The sequence below is a fragment of the Quercus lobata genome, chromosome 11 (assembly GCF_001633185.2).
Source record: "Quercus lobata isolate SW786 chromosome 11, ValleyOak3.0 Primary Assembly, whole genome shotgun sequence".
Taxonomy (NCBI): domain Eukaryota; kingdom Viridiplantae; phylum Streptophyta; class Magnoliopsida; order Fagales; family Fagaceae; genus Quercus; species Quercus lobata.
The window spans coordinates 19,870,097-19,890,011 of NC_044914.1; the positions used below are offsets into that span (position 1 = coordinate 19,870,097).

Consider the following 19,915-nt stretch of genomic DNA (forward strand, 5'->3'; position numbering starts at 1 on the left):
TTAAGGGAAATTAATTGTTGATGATTATTCGGCATATAACAATTTTTTAAACATATTTAGGGTTTAAATTAGGTTGGATTTCTACTAGATCTATATTTTAGAGGTATTTTTGGAGATGGAAGAAAGAATGCAAAACCAACTTATAATTTTTTTTCTTTAAAAAAGTATAATCATCTGGGGATTTTTTTTTTAAAATTTGGGGATTTTTTTTTGGGGGGTAATGGAGCACCTTAGGTCATTTTGTAAATTTTAGCACACATAATAAGCTTTCCAAGGAATCAAAAAGCGCCCAATTCTGGAGGTTTACGGACAGACACACAAAGCCAGAATTAGAATCATAGACTTACACTTACCAGTGCAATTCCGTTGGTCCACTCTTTGTAATTGGCGTCTCTGTTGTTTCTCCTCTAGGCAAATACCAATCTATATTTCCTGATAAGAACTTTTTATTGGAGGGTACTTAAAATGTATTTCTAAAGTTCTATTGATTATCTCAGCTTTGAGTAGATATTTTATCTATTTCTCTCTTGTAATTTACTTGTTGTTCAGGTCTGACACTTCAATAGTCCAAAGAATAGTATGTAGGTCCAATAGAGAGGACAGAGGCTTGAGGATGTTACTGCCTTTTCCATAGTTCGGTATTTTCTTGATACCTCCTTATCTATATCATACAGCTCAGACCTGTATAAGTTTAAGCAAAGCAATCATCCGAATTCTATGTATCTCTGATTTGTTTGTTTGAAATTATACTTTTGCGCAACCTTGCTCCTGTACGGCCTTTTCAATCTCATTGCCTAATAACCAAGTTTACTCGACGAATTTGCACTTTTTGTTCTTTTCTTTTTCTTTTCCTCTATTCAACCCCCACACCCCCCCCCCCCTCTCATGTGCAGCTACTAGCAGGCAGGACAACAGTCGAGATGTTGGGATCATGATGGAAAATCCTCTTGCCATGACCACAGCTGAAGCAGTTGCACCAAGTGGCGTTCCTCCTTGGATTTGGAGAGACTCTAGGAAATGGTTACTTTGCAGTTAAATCTCACTGTATTGTGAGATTAGCTTCAAGTGGTGCTCTGTGGATTAGTGGATGAGTACCATTTTGTTAGTAAGCACTTTTCGTCTATGACCTGCCTAAGCAAGTGAGATCAAGGCCTCTACTAGAGATCATGAGCCTTTGGCTCATTTTATTGCCACCAAGGAAGCAATAAGATGTGCTTTCAGGTTGAGAACCAAGTGCATATTTTGGTTCGAGGATGAGGCTCAGATAATTGGAAGTCTTGACTGGGATATGACTTTGGGGAATTCTATACTTCATCTTGATGGGAATTCTATAAAATAGTTGAAAGGTAGCAGCTTTTATTGATAGGATCAATTATCACAATTGTGAAATTGGATCTTTCGAATCAAGTATGTTCCTATAGCCGAATAGCCTTACTTAGCATTATAACTCTTAACGGGTTGACAATAACTTGGAAGAATCGATATAAATATTTTTCCCCCTCTTAACAGCAGGATTGGCCAAGAAAGTGTCTTTATGATGAGTCCAATCACATACCAGCAGTGCATACCATCTCCATATGCTTATTTGCGTAAAATGGAAGTATTATGGTAGCACATGCAAAAGCCCATTGCACAAATTCTGATCTCTACGTATAGCGGCCTGAACATCTTGTTTCTGTAGATATATATTTCCAATGACAACAAAGTAATTTACTAAAACCATGTTTTACTTTTACCACCAAACATTAATGTAGCACTTGAAATTCCCTGCAGCTTACATTGGATACAGACAGCTAGGCATGTTCCTAGTTGTAAAATTAAAAGGAAAATAGAACAAAATGGGGCAACTGAATGTAGTGGCGGAGCTAGGAATTTACTTTTTGGGGAGTAAAAAAATGAGCTAATCATTTTTTTTTCTTTGTATATGTTATATCCATACAATTTATACTAATCTAAGCTAGTATTATAAACAAAACTTACAATACAAGCCGAGTACTTTTTATAACTCAGTCTTTAACTTGCTCGTAAACCCAGGTTTTCAAATTAAATTGCAACCTATTAAGATAAAAAATTACTAAAGACTACTTAAAATTAGATATACAATCATTGAAGGCATAAAAATTAGATATACAAGAATCTATACTTGTCAACTTTATAAAAAATATTTGGGGGGGCCATGGCCCCTCCAAATCCTAGCATGGCTCCACCACTGATTGAATGGATTGAAAATACACTCCAAATTCTGTACGTCCAATCTTTTCATGAACCATTCTTGTTCTACAGTTCTACTTATTCTAATACCAAACACAGCTCAAATTCCCTTAACACAAAAATATTATAATGGAATTCAAAGCAGATTTACTGACATGGGAGATTACAAATTAAACAAACAGAGATCACGCACCTCATATTTCTTTTCTCCATGTTTTCATTAGCCACACAACAAATGGACATTTCTTACAAAATGTGAATAGAAGATTCACAATAACCACTCAAGCGAAGAAGGAACCACAAAGAGGTAACACACAAACAAATGGCGAGTAGCCTCTCTCTTCTGCTTATCCCTTTCGTTGCTCTCTACTGCTCATCCCACTCGTCATTCTTGTAAGATACAAGAGTATCAACCTTGTGAATCTGCATAACCCAAGCAAACGTATTAACCATAGCCAACCAGAGTTTGTTTGTCATTTCCAACCACATCAAAATTATCATCGCAGACTCACCTTGGTATCAAAGGAGTGCAATTTGACCATTTGTGGATTAGCAATAAGTTTGGGGTCACTCTCAATCCAAGTGAATGGGACTGCAACATCTTTATCAGTGTAGGCCAACACATCAAAAACACCTAAAATAAAGTAGACGAAAAAAGGGTTGATTAGAATAAACACCAACCACAATTGAAATAATTGGGGAATGACATATGGTTCTTACAGGCTTCGTCAAGGCATGGCAAGTAGGTAATGCTTGAAGCAATCTGTCGCATGATTGCTTGTATCTCTCTCATGATTTCCTTGTCACTCTTTTCCCTCGAGACACTGAAACCAGAACAGATTAAAACAACGAGTTCTTACCCACATTTAGAGCAATCAGTAACTTCTTAAAAAGCACACTACTAAACACAAGCAATAACTTGAGAAATTAAGTTTTAGTTAAATTACCCCTTCTCAACAACCTCACTATCAGTCTCAATGCTAAAGTTCCACCTCTCTAGGACCTCATTGGTGGCTTTACTCATTATTACAAGAACAATCCTTTGTAACTTTCCAGCTTCCAGCCATTCTTTACAAGAAAAACCAAATATTTCAGTCACCAACATTGTACCAACGCATCAAACATAGACTCTCAGTATGGTTGCTCAGAAATTGGAAGAGAAAAAAACAAAATTAAATATTAAATAAATCCAAGTTTCTCTTGTTTTTTATACTCAGAAAATGAAAAATACATAAACCAACAAACAAATTTGTGTCCCATGACTTCTATTGATATTTTTTATGCTAACCCCCAGTAGAGCCAAGAAACAGTTCTTTGCCCACTAAAGTTTCCTGATTCTTTGTTCTTTTTAATCTTTTTCCTAAAACATTTTCTTAGTATCCAAACAGAACAGAAAAATACTTAAATACTCTTAAGGCATAACTTACCAGAAAGTTGAGCGGTTACGTTGGCAATGAAGGATTTAACACTCTCATCCTGAGTAAGCAACATTGGAAGCCCATATTTCTTCACCTTCACAAAACTTTCCTCCGGATAAAGTCCACGATTGTAGAGTATACTAAACATTTTTCAATCAACATTAGTTTTCAAAACCCAACAATTACATTCCAATAAAACAAAAAACACAAAGAAAAAAAAAAGTAACATATAGTTTTACCTATTTGCAGCATACCCTGAAAGAGGAATTGCAAAGAAATACAAAGATCAGCCAAGATTTTCTACAAAACCCAATAAAGAAAGTCGAACACTGAATTTGAAAAGTGGGTTTTTATCTAAGAGGTCTACAAGACATAATAACATACCAAAAAACTCGCTGACAATTGCCGCTGAACCACGAAGGGTGATAATATCTTTAGTCACTGTTCTTGAAGCCATAATCTCTCACCCTTTTTTTTTTGCCAAGAAAAATGAAGATTCAATCAAAGAAAGATGAAACAAATGCAGAGAATATGGGGTTTTTGAAATGGATGGAGAAGAAAAAGGGAAAAAGTTGAATTTATAGGACAATAGGGAAAAGGTTTTTGTTTGAAAAGAAAAAAGGCAAAAAGGGTGAGAATTGCTATTTATTTCTTGAATTAAAGAGAAGGGTTTTGTTCAATTACCGAAAAGGAGAAATGGGTTTGGGATATTTAACTTAAATTTTTTTTTTAAAATTAGGGTTTCACAATGGATTAGGGGAAAGTCGAAGAAATGGAAGGAAAAGTTGTAACGGCTAGTTTTTCGATTGGATGGGAACTTGGGAGTGGAGGCCAACTTTTGGAGTTTAAATTCAATACCGATTGGGTGTCCAATCCTCGTATGCCATGTCAGCTAACTATAAATTTTTCTATATATATATAATTAAGCAATTTTTCGAAAAACTTGGGGATAGTTCAACTATATTTGAGCAAAAATTTTTAATTCTAACTCAACAAAGTTGTGTCTTACCTGTTTTTTTCATTGTACTAACCACTAATTAATTATATTTCTTTTATCAGACTAATTAATTATACTTGATTTTGAACTAACTTTTTTTAATAATCTTTTTTTTTTTTTTTAATGTCCATAGTTAAAGAATCACTTAACAAGTTTTGATAATCTTGAGTTTTGTATTGATATGATACAATTTCAAGAATCACTAAACGGATTTCATCACATTGATTAACATGATACTATTATATGAGTAATATTTATTTGTTTAGATTCACATTTTGGAGCCATTCTAAGGATTCAATGTCTAATTTTTTAGCAGTTTGGAATAGTGGTTTGAATAGCAGTCTCCAAATTTTGAACATTTTTTCTCTTAAAATATACATCAATTATGGATGGTGTCTTCATAAATTACTCATATATTAAAGTCTCAATATATATTGAATTTTATAAGCTAGTTATACAAAGCAATTAGATAAAATCAAATAATTAAACAATTATTTATATTTATCTAAAAAAAATTCTACTATTATAATATACAAATATATAATATAATATACAAATATATAATATGCAAGATAATAATTCAACAATACAATTTGAAAGCTCAAATTTGTGTGAAAATACAATAGCTGTTTAGACCCCCAAATTAAAATTACGACTCGGTTGATTTTACTTTAACTTAAACTAAGTGTGGAAAAGAGTAAATGCGAGCGGATAAACAATATAACTACTCTAAGCCATATTCATCAAATCACAGCAGTAAAATGAAAGCTAAAAGAGTAGAGAAGAAAAATGCAAATACAAGATAATACGCTGATGTCTTATCGAAGAGGAAACTAAAGAACTTGGCGAAAAACCTCTCCGTTGCCCTCCAAGTGGTAAATCGATCCACTAGAGAATAAGTTGGAGTACACGAATAACAAAAGACCCTCCAAGCCTAGTCTACCCCATGTACTTGAGCCCTCTAAGCTCCTGTTACCAACTGACTTCGCCAAGCCTTGTTTTCTCTAGCTCTCCGAATCATGCAATTTAGCCGGATCGCATCCACCAAACAAATGATTTCTTCCAATACTTCCCAGCAGCACCAAAACTTCACTTTATACTTAAGATGTGTGTGGTAAGTGTTTGGTCTATCAACCTCTCAAGGATTTGGAAATGAAGAAGTAGGAGTTAAAGAAAACCACAATGAATTGTGTAGAGAATTGTGGGTATAAAAATCTCTAACTCTCAAAGGTTGTGGTTATGGTTTTTTCTCTGAAAGTGCTCCTTAATATATGTGAGTAATGTGGGTATATATAGTGTGGGTAGAGACATGGTGTATTAGATATGACAAATTGGCAAAACAGAATATTTCGCGGATATCTTGCGGGAAGGCCTTCCCTACGAGACACTAGTGAAAACCAGCTGTCATCATCTGTCATGACTCTTTGTATTCTAGTTATGTGCTGAGCACATGCTTCACTTTGCGGGAAGGCTTCTCGCGAGCTACCTGCGAAAACTTCTTTAGTCTTCAATTCACACTCTTTCTCACACACAACCCTTACAATGAAATCCCACATAAAATATAAGATACAAAAGACTGAACATAATTACAATCAAATTTGGCACGAAATTAAAGCCAACACAAAATAGTTGTAACTGACAACTTTACACAATTTATTACTACCATATATAAATACATAACAATATATTTTTGTTTTTATTAACAATACTATTATTCTATATATAATATAAAACCAACAAAACTACTATTTATTATAAAAAAAAAAGATAAAAACAAATAAATATATTCTATTTCATAAGAAATGCTATATAACTATTCAATTACCACTGCATTTTTAGCCCAAATCTATTCGGCCATCTGAATTGCTTTACAGTACCGCAATAGGAAAGGGAGGGAGAGAGAGAGAGAGAGAGAGTACCATAGGTTAGACTAGAGTAGGAGTGGAGCTAAGTGGAAGATTGGCATACTGACATGACAATGCAAGGGATGGGGGTAGTATACATATTAATCGTCCATTTGAATTCAGGGGGAGTAGAGTAGAATTGACTAGAAATTAGTCTATTATCCGGCCAACTCTACTCTATTCCCCCCTCCCTCCCTCTTCAATCCAAACAAGTCATAATTTTGAAAATTTCAAAGGAAATTTGAGGTTTTGTTGGTATTTGGAGGGCCATGAGCTAAGTAATGGCCAGATGGGTTTTTTTTTTTTTTTTTTTTTACCAAATTTATTTTTTTAGGGTTTTTTTTACTGATTTAATATACTTTTTATTGGATTACTTCTAAATTTTAAGAGAAAAAATTCAAATTTTGAAGGATAGTGAGATTCTGTTTATTTTTTTATTATCATTGAATATAGAGAAAATCTATCTATATACATTTAAAAGTTGGAGCGTAACATTTATTATTGCTATACTCTTGTTGAGCCATTTCATCCGTCACATCATTATTTTTTTCTTATTTATTTTTTACCTTTAATTTTTTGACAATATTAAATATATAAATATATTAGCTTTACAATATTAACAAATTATCATCAAATTGTTATGTTTTTGCTATATGATGTTCCTAGATACTTGAGTACTTTTTTTAAGCATTTATGAATATTTTATATTGCTCTTCATATTCCTTATCTCATTAGTGTATTTTTTGAGATTTTTAAGAAAATAAATTCAATTTTGTGTTTAAAAGTATTTATTTATCTATTCATTATTCATGTGTTGGATTAGATTATGACAATATTTACAAAATATTTCATCTTCTTTTGTCAAAAAGTTTCCTCTACTTTTTCCCCCCTTTGGAATTGTACTCTTGGTTTTCTATTTATTTATTTTCATATTATTAAGGGAAAAGAGTTACAATCATCATGTATATAATCGACACTTTGCTTGGGATCAACCACTTATTTCTATTGTCTGACTTCAAAGCCTTATTAAAAATTTGAATTTGATTATGCATTGGATATTTGGCTTGACTGCATCACATTTAATATGTTTTACATATTCAGAAGGAGTTTGATTTTGGTGTGAGTTTGATTTTACCCATTCTCTTTATTTTTGAATTGTAGATTTTTTGAGTTTTATTAATTTTTGAATTACATTTTTGGGTGTTTTGGATTGTAGGGTAGAAAAAACTGGGTTTGAGAAAGTTTGTTTAAAATTAAAAGAAAATTTCTAAATCTACATACTTTTTAATGATACACAAAATGTTATAAATAACTTTTATTAAAAAATGAATATTTTCATTAATTTACTTTTTGAATTCCAGTAAAAAATTTCGTTATTTTCATTTTGGTACAATAAAAGTTATATATATTACATTTGTGATTGTTTCTATAACAACTGAAAATATGATTACGAAATATATTACTCTTTGTTAAATTAGTCCAATTTGCAAAATATAAATTTAATGAAATCACCCTTAAAAAATTATGGCGAAAACACTATTTTAGTCCCTATATTTTGGGGTCACGGTCAATTTGGTCTCTACATTTTAGTAGTAGTTAATTTGGTCCTTGTTATTTTTAAGTTATAGTCAATTTGGTCCCTACTGTTAACTTATTAACAGAAAATGCTTACATGGCAAATGGTTTGTCTTGTTGGTGCACATGTGGCTAATATAATAATATATTTAAATATTTAAAAAGCCACCTAAGAATTTTAATTTTTAAAAAATCCATGTAAAAAAAAAAAAAACGAAAAAGATTAATTGAAAGAAAAATAATTATTTTATATAACAATCCTCAATTTCTTTTATTTTCTTTTCTATTCTTAAAAACTTTTCTTAGCTTCCAAACACTATTCCCAGCAACTCAACAATCTAAAACTACACAAATTATTTAACCCAAAAAAAAAATCGCACCATAGAACGGACGGTGAGGTAAAAGTAATGTAAAACAGCAAAAACCAAAAGGCAGGCTTACCGCGAAAAAGCAGGGTAACCCTTCATTGGCCCTTACCATTGGCGGCAACATTTGAGTAATTCAAAAATGTAAAAAAACACTGTCCAATCAAACATGGCCAACTCATATATAGATTTTCTCGATCCCTTTTTTGTTTTGTGAGTTGCCGATATATATAGGATGATAGGGAATATTTTCACTAGTTAGAAAATTTTTCCTAACACCCTAGAGTCTTCAGTCACCAAAAGCATCATGAGCTTACCAAAAGAATTTTCAGTAACCAAAAGTATTGTCGGTCATGAAGGGAGCGTGACACCGCACGACACGCTCCGCCCTAATGGTTGTCAGGTACCAAGGGGTCGTCAAGTACCTTCCTTGACACCATGCGACACGCTCCACCCTAGGGGTCGTCAGGTACCTAGCGGTCGTCAGGTACCTTCCCTGACACCGCACAACATGCTTCGTCCTGATAGTCGTCATGTATCAAGGGGGCGTGACACCGCACGACACGCTCCGCCCTGATGGTCGTCAGGTACCAAGGGGTCGTCAGGTACCTTCCCTGACACCATGCGACATGCTCCACCCTAGGGGTCGTTGTCACGCCCCAAACCCGGTACTTGGATTTGTGACCATGAACGGCATGCTAATATCAAGCCTAAACCTGATATTAACAAGAACCAACTTAACTTTTACAAAACTTTTACCAAAAGCTTTCCTCTTACTTTTCATCCTTGTTTCCTTACTTAAATGATATAACTTTTCACTTGATATTCAGAGCATCTACATTGTACTCAAAGATTGACATAATCCACCAATTGTTCAAATTCAGAATTTCACATAATACATCTCTTAATACTTTAAGGTATACACTTTCATTAGATCCTAAAATACACAATGCTACAAATCTAAACATCATATTGCTAATTTAGGATCTATACATATAAAACTAAAACTAGCTCCTTCCAAACTCGACTAAGGCTCCCTCTGCTCCAAAATAAAACCTGCTAACTGAAAGAGTGGCAGGGGTGAGCTACATAGCTCAGTAAATGTAAGATATATGAGAATTCAATAAGGATGCATGTAAATCAAATTATTTCATTCTATGAATATTCGAACAGGAGAACATCTTTTCATACATAGTATTTTATACTATTCATAATAATAGCTTATACGCTCTTCATAGAAAATAATTGTTCTCCTTTTTCTTATCAGGTCAATATTACCAAAACCTTTCGGATTAAACTTCTTTCATTTCCTACAAAGTCGCCATATATATATTCTCATTACAAAATAATTATTTTAACTTAAATCAGATAATTGGCAACTTTGTATTCAACTAGAAACATCTTGACTAATAAGAAAAATTTTCTTTATAAACTTCTTCTCATAAAATACTATAACTTTCATGATCATAAAACTTAACGTTTCATAAAAACAGATATCTGATAACTTTTAAACATAAACTTGTACTCTCATCAGAAACTTTATCTTTATAGCACAACAGAACTTCAGAAACGTTTATCTTTAATGAACAACTTTCTTTTCATCAGAAATTTCTTATTTTCATGAGAGTTTTTAACTTTTCACAATACATTTAACAAAATCATTCTCTCATGATTAATAACATAATATAGCTGTTCATAAATAACTTATTAGTTAGCCCATATCTGATAAGTCTGTACTTATTTGGGAGGCTTTTAGCACCACGGTGTTAGGCATCCAGCATTCCCCATAATGCCAGGTATTCTCGGGATCACATCATAATACATATCTTCCAACCACGGGGGTAGGTTGGCTTCCCCCACAAGTTGGCCGTAACCAACAAGCGGCGGGTACAACAGAGCTAGTCCCACTTAATGGCCAATCATATAACATTTTCTATGGAAAGCCAGTAATTAACCCCTACTGGCAGAGTTCAGATCACCAGAGGACATAACCCGAAAACATTTCATAGTTTACATCATACTGAAATTTATTATTTTGCATAACATTTCATAATAATAGCATTTCCATTCTTTTCTTTAAACTTCATGTTCGTGGAAATTAGTAATGGCATCAATATGCTTAAATCATATACATAGGATTTCGAAAGCTCACGAACATATCTTTGTCAGAATAATGATTATATGCCATATTTCTAATCAAAAATATTTTAATGCATAATATACTTTAAAATAACCTCATGACTTACCAAATACCCATATAACTTATCCCTTACTTGAAAGCAGAGGAACCGAGAGCCTAAGGAGCTTTGACTTGGATACTGGTAACACCTAAACCAAATATCAAAGCTTATTACTATCTATAATTCCTTACCATAAACTTCACATTCATCTCAAAGCCTATCTCTTAGAATCAAGGAAGTCCTAATCCCACCTCAAAGAGGTTCCCACAAATACAAAATACATTCATCAGACAACATGATGTACTAAATCATAGAGAAACCAATTCATAAAATTTATATATGATTCTAACATACCAAAAGATGAGCATATTAAATTATATCTCAAAACATTCAACCTAACTTTACAATTAAATCCTCAAAGTTAGGCATGTCCCTTACTGTTCACTGTTCTATTCCAGCAGCATATGCCCCATTTGTAAAATACAAACTGGCTGTCCAAACACATCCAATTGTCATGAAATTTTACATAACTACTCCCTTGTATGTTATTATAAGCCATAAAAATTTCGAAGTCAAAGAATAAACCCATGATTTACTAAAAATCACACAAGACAGCATACTCAAATCTGTCCTGACAGAATTTCTTACAACTTAAAAATTAAATCATTATTTTTATATTAATCCAAATTCTGTGAGACCAATTCAATAACAACCACTAGTGTCTTAGGTTTCATAGGAATTATCCCTAGCATCTAAATTCACTATATGAAATTTAATACATAATTTATCATGCATAAACACAGAATCTGTCACAGTGACAACTTTGCAACGTTTTATCGTAAATCCACAAAAAATTATCAAACGATGGTATTTTCATATGGGGATTTTTATACACTCATAAGACATGTTATAAAACACTTACATCAGTCATTTAACCATTTAGAGCAAAATAAACACAACCAAAAATCCCAGCAGCAGCATCAAAATACTCATCCTAACTTTTTCTTACTTCCTTAATCCTACAAAATCAATAATTAGTAAAAACCCTAACCTACCTTCAACAAATCACCAACACAACTTCAAAGCTTCTTAAAAAAGCATATATATATATATATATATATATATATATAGACTTACAAATACCATTACTAAAATTATTTAAAGGAAAACATGGATTCTAAGAGAAGAGTAGCTAGAACCCTTACCAAGTTTATGGTTCTTGTGGGGGAAAAATAGACATAGAACCACTCATGAAAGAATGGTAGAGAGCTTGAGAGAGTTTTCTAGTTCCTTTGAGAGAATATGAAGAAGAAATGAGTTTTCTTTTGGTGTGTGAACCCATGGACTTGAGGGAAGACTCAAGAGAGCTTCCTAGCACTTTCCTTGAGAGAAAAAGAGAGCAAAGTGAGCTGAAATTTCAGATTTGTGTGTTTACCCGTAGGAACTAGAGAGGGAGATGGCTTCTTGGATGTTCTATTTTTTTTTTTTTTTTAAGAAAGTCAAGGAAGAGGTAAGGTGGAGCTTGGTGATTGCATGGCCAAGTCTTGGTCTATGGGGTTTGTCATCATGCATGGTTCTTTGGCTTTACATGTGTTGAATTTCAATTGATTGCATGTGGGTGGAATTTCCACTATAATATCTCATGCATCATACATAGTTAAAACACCACAACTATATATATATATATATGTATATATATATCTCATAACTTAACCACTTAATATAGTTTTGTACATAATTAGTGTGTGTGTATATATATATAATAGAAATGGCCATTCAATTATTTATAATCTTTACAATTCTCATTCAATGGCATTATAAAATAATATGCTTATTAAATACTCTTATATTAATTTTTGTAAGTAAGTGGCTTAAAATATTAATAATATTTAACCACTTAAACACATAGTTTAATTATAAAAATTGGGTCGGGGTGTTACAGTCGTCAGGTACCAAGGGGTCATCAGGTACCTAGTGGTCGTCAGGTACCTTCCCTGACATTGTGCGACACGCTACGCCTTAGGGGTTGTTAGGTACTAAGGGGTTGTTAGGTACCTAGTGGTCGTCAGGTACCTTCCCTAACACCGCATAACACGCTCCGCCTTGATGGTCATCATGTATCAAGGGGTCTTTAGGTACCAAGGGGTTGTCAAGTACCTTCCCTGACACTACACGACACGCTTTGCCCTAGAGGTCGTCAGGTATCAAGTGTTTGTCAAGTACCTAGTAGTCGTTAGGTACCTTCCCTGACATTGCGCAACATGTTCCGCATTGACGGTCGTCACGTATCAATGGGTCGTTAGTTACCCTACTCATCGCCCAGAACATGCAGACGACCCACTATACTCGTCTAATCAACAAACTAACTTGCACACTAATAAGGGTATTTTCGTCCAATAAAGTCCTTTGAGCACTTTGACCTATCAGGATGGAATACTCCACCACTGACCCATTGATAGGGATAAATCCCAAAGCAGATGGATCCTATTGATAGAGTTAGTCATTGGCAGTGGTGTTGTCAAAAGAGACGGTCTAGTTAGCTTGCTAGTCAAAGAGCTTGTAGATGGAATCATGCCTCGGATGAAAAGGCAAAGAGACGGGCGGACTCTTTAAGGTGGACAGATTGAAGGGAGATGGGTGTCAAAGTCATGTGGCACCTACATGGCCTAAGTGGTCTCCAATGATCCTAATATGGAAATGCCTTGCATTCTACGTCCAACTATAATCAGAAGAATCCCAACAAGGAAAGAATCCCACAATATATGAGCATTAATGAAGATCTTTCCTATAAGGAAATACCCTCTCCATCAAGAAATTAAGGTTGGTTCTACACTACTATAAAAACCCCAAAGCCCTTAGAAATCAAGGTACACACAATTTCTTTAAAGCTCATATTCTCTAGCATTGTTAGAGCTCTCTTCTAACTTAACCTTCGGAGGATCTTTGGCCGATACCCCACTGGTGCCCTTTGATTGGTTCTTCTCTTTTGTTTTTCAGGTGCACCCATTGACATGTGTGTGGATAATCAACTCACTGACGATTTTTGTGCATCATCATAGGACACAAAAAAAAAAGGTTGAACCAAACCATCTCTTTTGTTTTCAGCACCTTTCCTTAACAGGATTGCGTCAAGATAAATGCTTCGCCTGCACTTTGCATTTGCATTACCTTACTTTACTTTACTATTTACACACATTCAATGGTTTGGATATTGATGGTGGTTGTAAATGGTTAAATCTGGGGTGTTGATAGTTGTGTGAAGTTGCTAGGAAAATAGATAAAAAGAGATGAATATGAAAGAAAATTGAGTCTATGTGATTATTGTTTAGTTTTAGATTGTTGAGTTGCTGGAAATAGTGTTTGGAAGCTAGGAAATGTTTTTAAGAATAGAAAAGAAAATAAAAGAAATTGAGGATTGTTATAATTTTTTCTTTCTTTCAATTAATCTTTTAGTTTTTTTTTTTTTTTTGACATGGATTTTTTAAGAAATTAAAATGCTTAGGTGGCTTTTTAAATATTCAAATATATAATTATATATTATTATATTAGCCACGTGTGCGCCAACAAGACAAACCATTTGCCACGTAGGCATTTTCCGTTAGTAACTTAACGGTAGGGACCAAATTGACTCTAACTTAAAAATATCAGGGACCAAATTGACTGCTACTAAAATGTAGAGACCAAATTAACCGTAACCCCAAAATATAAGAACCAAAATGGTGTTTCCGCCAAAAATTATCACATGAAAAAAGTTATCACTTGCAATACACGGGTATACAATGAGTATAATGGAAAGTTTAAAAAGTCAGTGTCACCTAAGTCCCTCCCTGTGGTGCTTCCACAACCTCAGGCAGTGGTAGCTCTCCATCCAAGTACCTTACCACTTGCCTCATTGTGGGGCGTGCCTTAGGCTCATTGTTGGAACACATCAATCCTAGTTTGAGCAACACAACAGCTTCAATCTCATCAAACTCACCCTCCAATCTTGAATCCACAACTTCAAATATTGCTCCTAGTCTCCACTGCTCCCACACCCAATCCACCAACATAAGCTCCTCAGGCAATGCTTTAAGCTCAACAGGTCTTCTACCACATACCACTTCTAGCAACAAAGCGCCAAATGCAAAGACATCTGTGCTTTTTGTAGGCTTGCCTGTGCGTGTGAGCTCAGGAGCTAGATAACCCAATGTGCCCGCAACCCTTGTAGTGCTTGGATTGGTGCCACGCTCGTATAGTTTAGCAAGACCAAAGTCACTAAGCCGAGGATTTAGCTCAGAATCTAATAAAACATTCCCTGCCTTGATGTCCCTGTGAATCACAGTTTGTTCCCACTCTTCATGTAAATATAAAAGCCCTGAAGCCACACCTTTGATGATATTAAACCTCTGCTCCCAGCTCAGAATTGTTTTAGGCTCATCAAATATGTACTTGTCCAAGCTTCCATTAGGCATAAAGTCATAAACAAGTAACAAATCTGCTTTTCGCCGACACCATCCAAATAATTGAACCAAATTTCTATGTCGAAGCCGACCAATACTAGCAATCTCGGATATGAATTCTTGCAAACCCTGTTTTGATTCATGCGAAATTCTCTTAACTGCAACTTGGGTGTGTGAATTTGACAGCGTCCCTTTATAAACTCGACCAGACCCACCAAACCCAAGTAGCTCCTTGTCTCTAAAACCCCTTGTTGCTTGCTTCAGCTCCTTGTAAGAAAATCTGCGTGGACCAATATCAAGCTCCCAGGCCTCAATCACATCAGCTTTCTTGATTTTCCTGATGAGGTTAAAAGCCAAACCACTCACCAAAATTATCACCAAAGCAGCTGAAACAGAAACACCGACAATTACGCCTGTGTTATTGTTTCTTTTAGACACTGCTGGGAGTGAAGGGAGTTGATCCAAAGACAAAGATTTAGCTTCTCCATTCATCTTAAAGCTCCAACCCATGATATAGTGAGAGCTAGAGAGCAAACCAGTTGAAGAAGAAAACCCAACATATATAAATTCTTGAAGAATTAGTGAGAGGTCTACGTGGAAAGACAAAAGTGTAGACCTTGGTTTAGTAGATGAAGGCGAAAGTTTCACATCTATTTGATTACTTTGAGAATCATATTCTATCCAAGCTTGAATTACCTGACCACTCTTCAAATTGAGAACTTGGTTCGAATTATTAGCACCATCAAAATAAGTAGCCGGGGCAGATTTGTTGGATACTATGCTATTGATATCAATGCCAACATGATTGTCATTGATGTCCCCGAATCCAAGGTCTTGGACGGTGTCAAATTCGACCGCAAATATGTGGTTTGTGAAGTTGCCAAGATCGGAGTTGTTGAGCAGACCAAGATACTGACTTGGTAGAGCCCCTGGAAGCTCTTTGGTAGGAGAGATTGTGAAAGCAAGGCCATGGCCTCCAAGCTCAGCATACTCGGGGTCTATAGCGAAAGCAAAGGAAGTTGAAAAGGAAAAAGCTTTGCCATCCGTGGAGTTCTTGAATTGGATTGGATTTGAGTAAAAAGCATGGCCTAGTAGTCTCTGCGTTTTGTTTGTTAGCTGAAGTACACCATTGTCTTGGATCTGTGCAGCACCATTTAAGCTCAAGTTGTTGGCTACACCTACACCTTTGAACCCATTGAAGAAAAGCTCATCAAGCTGAGATTTTGCTGGGTTTGAGAGAAGAACAAAGAATACCCAGAAGAAAAGTTTGAGTCTTTCTGCCATGGCTGGGTATAGAATTGAGCTGTGTGAAGTGTGAACAAGAGGGTGTCCAGGTGTTAAGGTATGGCAGTAGGTGACGTAGGGTCTGTTTAGATATGGTTTATTGTTGAAAAGTGAAAATTGAAAATACGGTAGCAAAATAATTTTAAAATGTATGAATAGTGCCATGAAACTCATTTTTAATGAAAATTTTGTTTAAAAATAGGTTTGTGGGTCCCGTGAACAGTGCATGAGACCCAGGTTTGGACGCAAACGGCAGATGCGTTTGCCATCCAAATGCACACTTAAACGTGTAAAAATATTTGGAATTTTTTGCTTGGGCACATTTTGTTCTTTGGGATTTTGAGAGAGAGAAAGAGAGAGAGAGAGAGAGTTTGGTATATTGGAGACCACCCCTCAAGTGAGAGGAGGGAGCATTGCTCCCGGAGCATGTAAGAATTACCTATCTGGTTATATACAAATGGTTTCATAGTAGGACGGGCTCAAAATTTTAAGATAGCTGGACTGAGTATAAAGATGAAATTTTTTTTTTTCTAAATAGTCATCCATATACTATTAAAAAAATTATAAATATAAAAATTTTTGTTTCTAAATATATTAAAATGCAATTATTTACCAATAAAGAGAAAAACAAAAAACAAAATAATGTTTTTTTTTAATAAAAAAAATAATAGGCTGGCTAGGATTTTTGGTTTTTGGTTGAAGTTAGAGTATTCATAGTGGCATTGCTAAAATTTTCAGCTTTTAGCACCTTAAAAAACTATTTTATCTATTTTATCACCTAATTTTACAATATATCCAATATCAAATGTTCTATTTTTTTTATTACTTTATTTAAAATAATATAAACAACTCATATAAATAATAAAGGAAGAGACAGAATTTGAGTTTTTTAATTGAAGGAATAATCTTAATAAAATATTGTATTTTATTTTTAATAACTTGTTATAGTAAACTGGTATTTATTGTGATTACAAAAAATTTAGTCTTAGTTTCTCCAATAATATATGATTTTTTGATTTTTTGGTAATAAAATAGTTTTTTTTTACTAAAATACAATCACCATTGTGAATGTTTTTATTGTTTTTGTTAAAATTTTGAGTTGGATGGTTGCTATTTGGGTGAGGCTAACTAGGTGTATTTTGAAAATTAATAATTTTAATCCGGGGTGGGCCACCTTGGGCCCCCACCTGCTCCGTCAATTCACAAGGAATTTCAGATTGTGGTTGAAACTGTTTGAGGGCGATCCACATTACTTCAGGCCATTTAAATTTAAGCCCCACCCACTAGATTTGAAACTGAGCTAGGACAAACTTGTTATTATAAGCATTTAAAATGCTTATAAAAAAAAAAAAAGCATTTAAAATGCTTATAAAAAAAAAGCATTTAAAATGAAGTGTTGGACCAAAGTTTACCATTTTTTCATCTTTATTCTGTCGGCCATTTCAGAGCTCTGGTCAAACTCAATTTATTCGCCGGATTTCTAATTAGTGAGGTCCACCGTCCACCTAATATCACAAACCAGTATTGCATCAAGATTGATGGTTGAAATACCATATAATCTGATAGAGATGGAACTAACCATGTGCTCACCGCTCAACTTAGGATTTCTGCTTGGTTTTCAACTCAATCCTATTATATTAGAGCATTCTCATTAAGAATGTTAAATATTTTAGCATTTATCACTCCAAAATCCTATTTTATCAATTTTAACATACCATTTTACAAACATCCAACCATCAAACATTCTATTTTTTTTTACAACTTCATTTAAATAATATTATTTTTATTTTACCACTTTCTCTCTTTTTCCACCACTTTCTTCTCAATGGCTAGCCACTGTCAGCCAACACCACAATAAACCATCAACATTCAATAGCAAACCCAGACTCAGATCCATGGCCAACCCACTACCACCACAATCAACATCCATCCAAAAGTCAACCCCATAACCCAAAAAAAAAACAAAAATAACAACAACAACAATAAAAAACTAAACTAAACTTGAGAGAGAGAAGCCTCACCATGAGAGGAAGAGAGGGAGGCGGAGGATAGAGTGGCGAACAAAACCCACAAGCCCAAGACCCACGGCGCCCACGGCAAGCAAAACCCATCAAACCCAAGACCCACGCCTCAGCCACAACAACACACCTTAGTCACCATCCACCCACCTTGTTCTCAACCCTAACCAAAACTCACCACCCGAATCTCAACCCCAGCCAAAACCCACCACCCCAAATCTATGCCAGGAATCACGGTGAATAGTCTTGGAATTGTCGCGAACATTCGCAATTGCGAGGCAATAGCTAGCGAAGTAGTCCCATTTCGACGAAGAAGTGCCTCTCGGGTCCATGATTTGGAGGTAGATTGAGATGTACCCTGGCAAAGCTTGCGAGTCTCCTTTCGGATACATGAGGAGCCTGTAATCGTAGCCGCCAACCTCGAAGTACTTGCTCCATAGAACGCAGACCCACGAACCTAGACCCATGAACTCAGACCCACAAACCCAGACCCATAAAATCGTCGGAGCACATCAGACTACGACCCACAACCATCAACGCAGCACAATCATCAGCATAGCACACTTATCGGTGAACCACAACAGCGAAGCATAGAGAGAGAAGAGAGAAGAAAGAAGTGGAGGGAGGAAAGAGAAAGATAGAAGAGAGAGAGCCTAAGGTGAATAAAAAATAATTTTTATTTTACAATTGTAGCTACAATGCGGTCTCAAATATGAGATTGCATTGTAGCATGGATCTTAAAAATTTAAGATTTAGCCGGTTTGATGGAGTGGCGTTTTTATCTTAAAAATGCTAAAAATAGGATTTTTAGCATTTGAGAGGTTTAATGTGAATGCTCTTAGTAAAGCATTAGTATCTGCTCTCTTCAAGTTATTTTATTTTACCATCTTAAAAGCTACTTTATCTATTATATCATACTATTTTAAAATACATCAAATATCCCAACTTTTATTTTACCATACTACACATTAAAATAATATAATATAAAATAAAAATAATATGAAAAAATATTTCTCACTTCTCTCTAATCTCTTTTTCTCTTGCTTTGCCTCATCCACCCACTACCCACTACCCACCACCACCACCACCACCACCGTCGAGCTTCCTAGTCACAAAAAATCATTCAATGATGACGAGAATCATTTTAAATCAAACCAACACAGTGAACAGAGAAGAACATAATAAGAACAGACCCACCAGGACCAACGACAACCAAACAAAGTGACCCATGACAACCAAACACGACCCACCACAGTCGCCACCACCCCACCACCATGCCCACCACGCCAACCCAAACCAATCAATCCGAATCCAACCCAAATCCCATTGGAATCCAAAGTCCAACCAATTGGAATCCAAAATCCAACCATCCGAATCCAAAAAACAAAAATCCATAGCAAAAAATCAAAATTAAAACCCCATCAAAATTGGAATCCAACCCAAACCCCTTCAAAACCCAATAAGTAAATCCTTTTAAACACACTTTGTTACACACAATTGTACAGACATTTCATTTTTTTTTAC

General features: G+C 34.9%; 2 protein-coding genes across 2 annotated transcripts; both read right to left on the bottom strand.

Moving 5' to 3' along the window:
- Positions 1 to 2,106: 2,106 nt before the first annotated feature.
- LOC115968869 (mitotic spindle checkpoint protein MAD2) lies at positions 2,107 to 4,432 on the bottom strand. The gene is made up of 7 exons (XM_031088390.1): positions 4,014 to 4,432; positions 3,869 to 3,884; positions 3,639 to 3,769; positions 3,159 to 3,279; positions 2,932 to 3,035; positions 2,724 to 2,845; positions 2,107 to 2,634 (listed from the first exon to the last, which is right to left on the bottom strand). Exons 1-7 carry the CDS (start codon positions 4,084 to 4,086, stop codon positions 2,578 to 2,580), a joined length of 624 nt encoding a protein of 207 aa, XP_030944250.1. The 5' UTR covers positions 4,087 to 4,432; the 3' UTR covers positions 2,107 to 2,577.
- Positions 4,433 to 14,383: 9,951 nt separating this feature from the next.
- LOC115967743 (L-type lectin-domain containing receptor kinase S.4-like) lies at positions 14,384 to 16,464 on the bottom strand. The gene has a single exon (XM_031086871.1). The coding sequence runs from the start codon at positions 16,371 to 16,373 to the stop codon at positions 14,466 to 14,468; it is 1,908 nt and encodes a 635-aa protein (XP_030942731.1). The 5' UTR covers positions 16,374 to 16,464; the 3' UTR covers positions 14,384 to 14,465.
- Between the last annotated feature and the right edge of the window lie 3,451 nt (positions 16,465 to 19,915).

What these genes read in the sequence shown, in the direction of transcription:
- LOC115968869 (XM_031088390.1), bottom strand. Translation starts at nt 4,086, where the DNA reads ATGGCTTCAAGAACAGTGACTAAAGATATTATCACCCTTCGTGGTTCA. An exon ending in CGTAACCGCTCAACTTTCTG is followed by an intron (nt 3,280 to 3,638) that starts GTAAGTTATGCC and finishes TTTCTTGTAAAG; the next exon opens with AATGGCTGGAAGCTGGAAAG. An exon ending in AGTGAGGTTGTTGAGAAGGG is followed by an intron (nt 3,036 to 3,158) that starts GTAATTTAACTA and finishes TTCTGGTTTCAG; the next exon opens with TGTCTCGAGGGAAAAGAGTG.
- LOC115967743 (XM_031086871.1), bottom strand. Translation starts at nt 16,373, where the DNA reads ATGGCAGAAAGACTCAAACTTTTCTTCTGGGTATTCTTTGTTCTTCTC.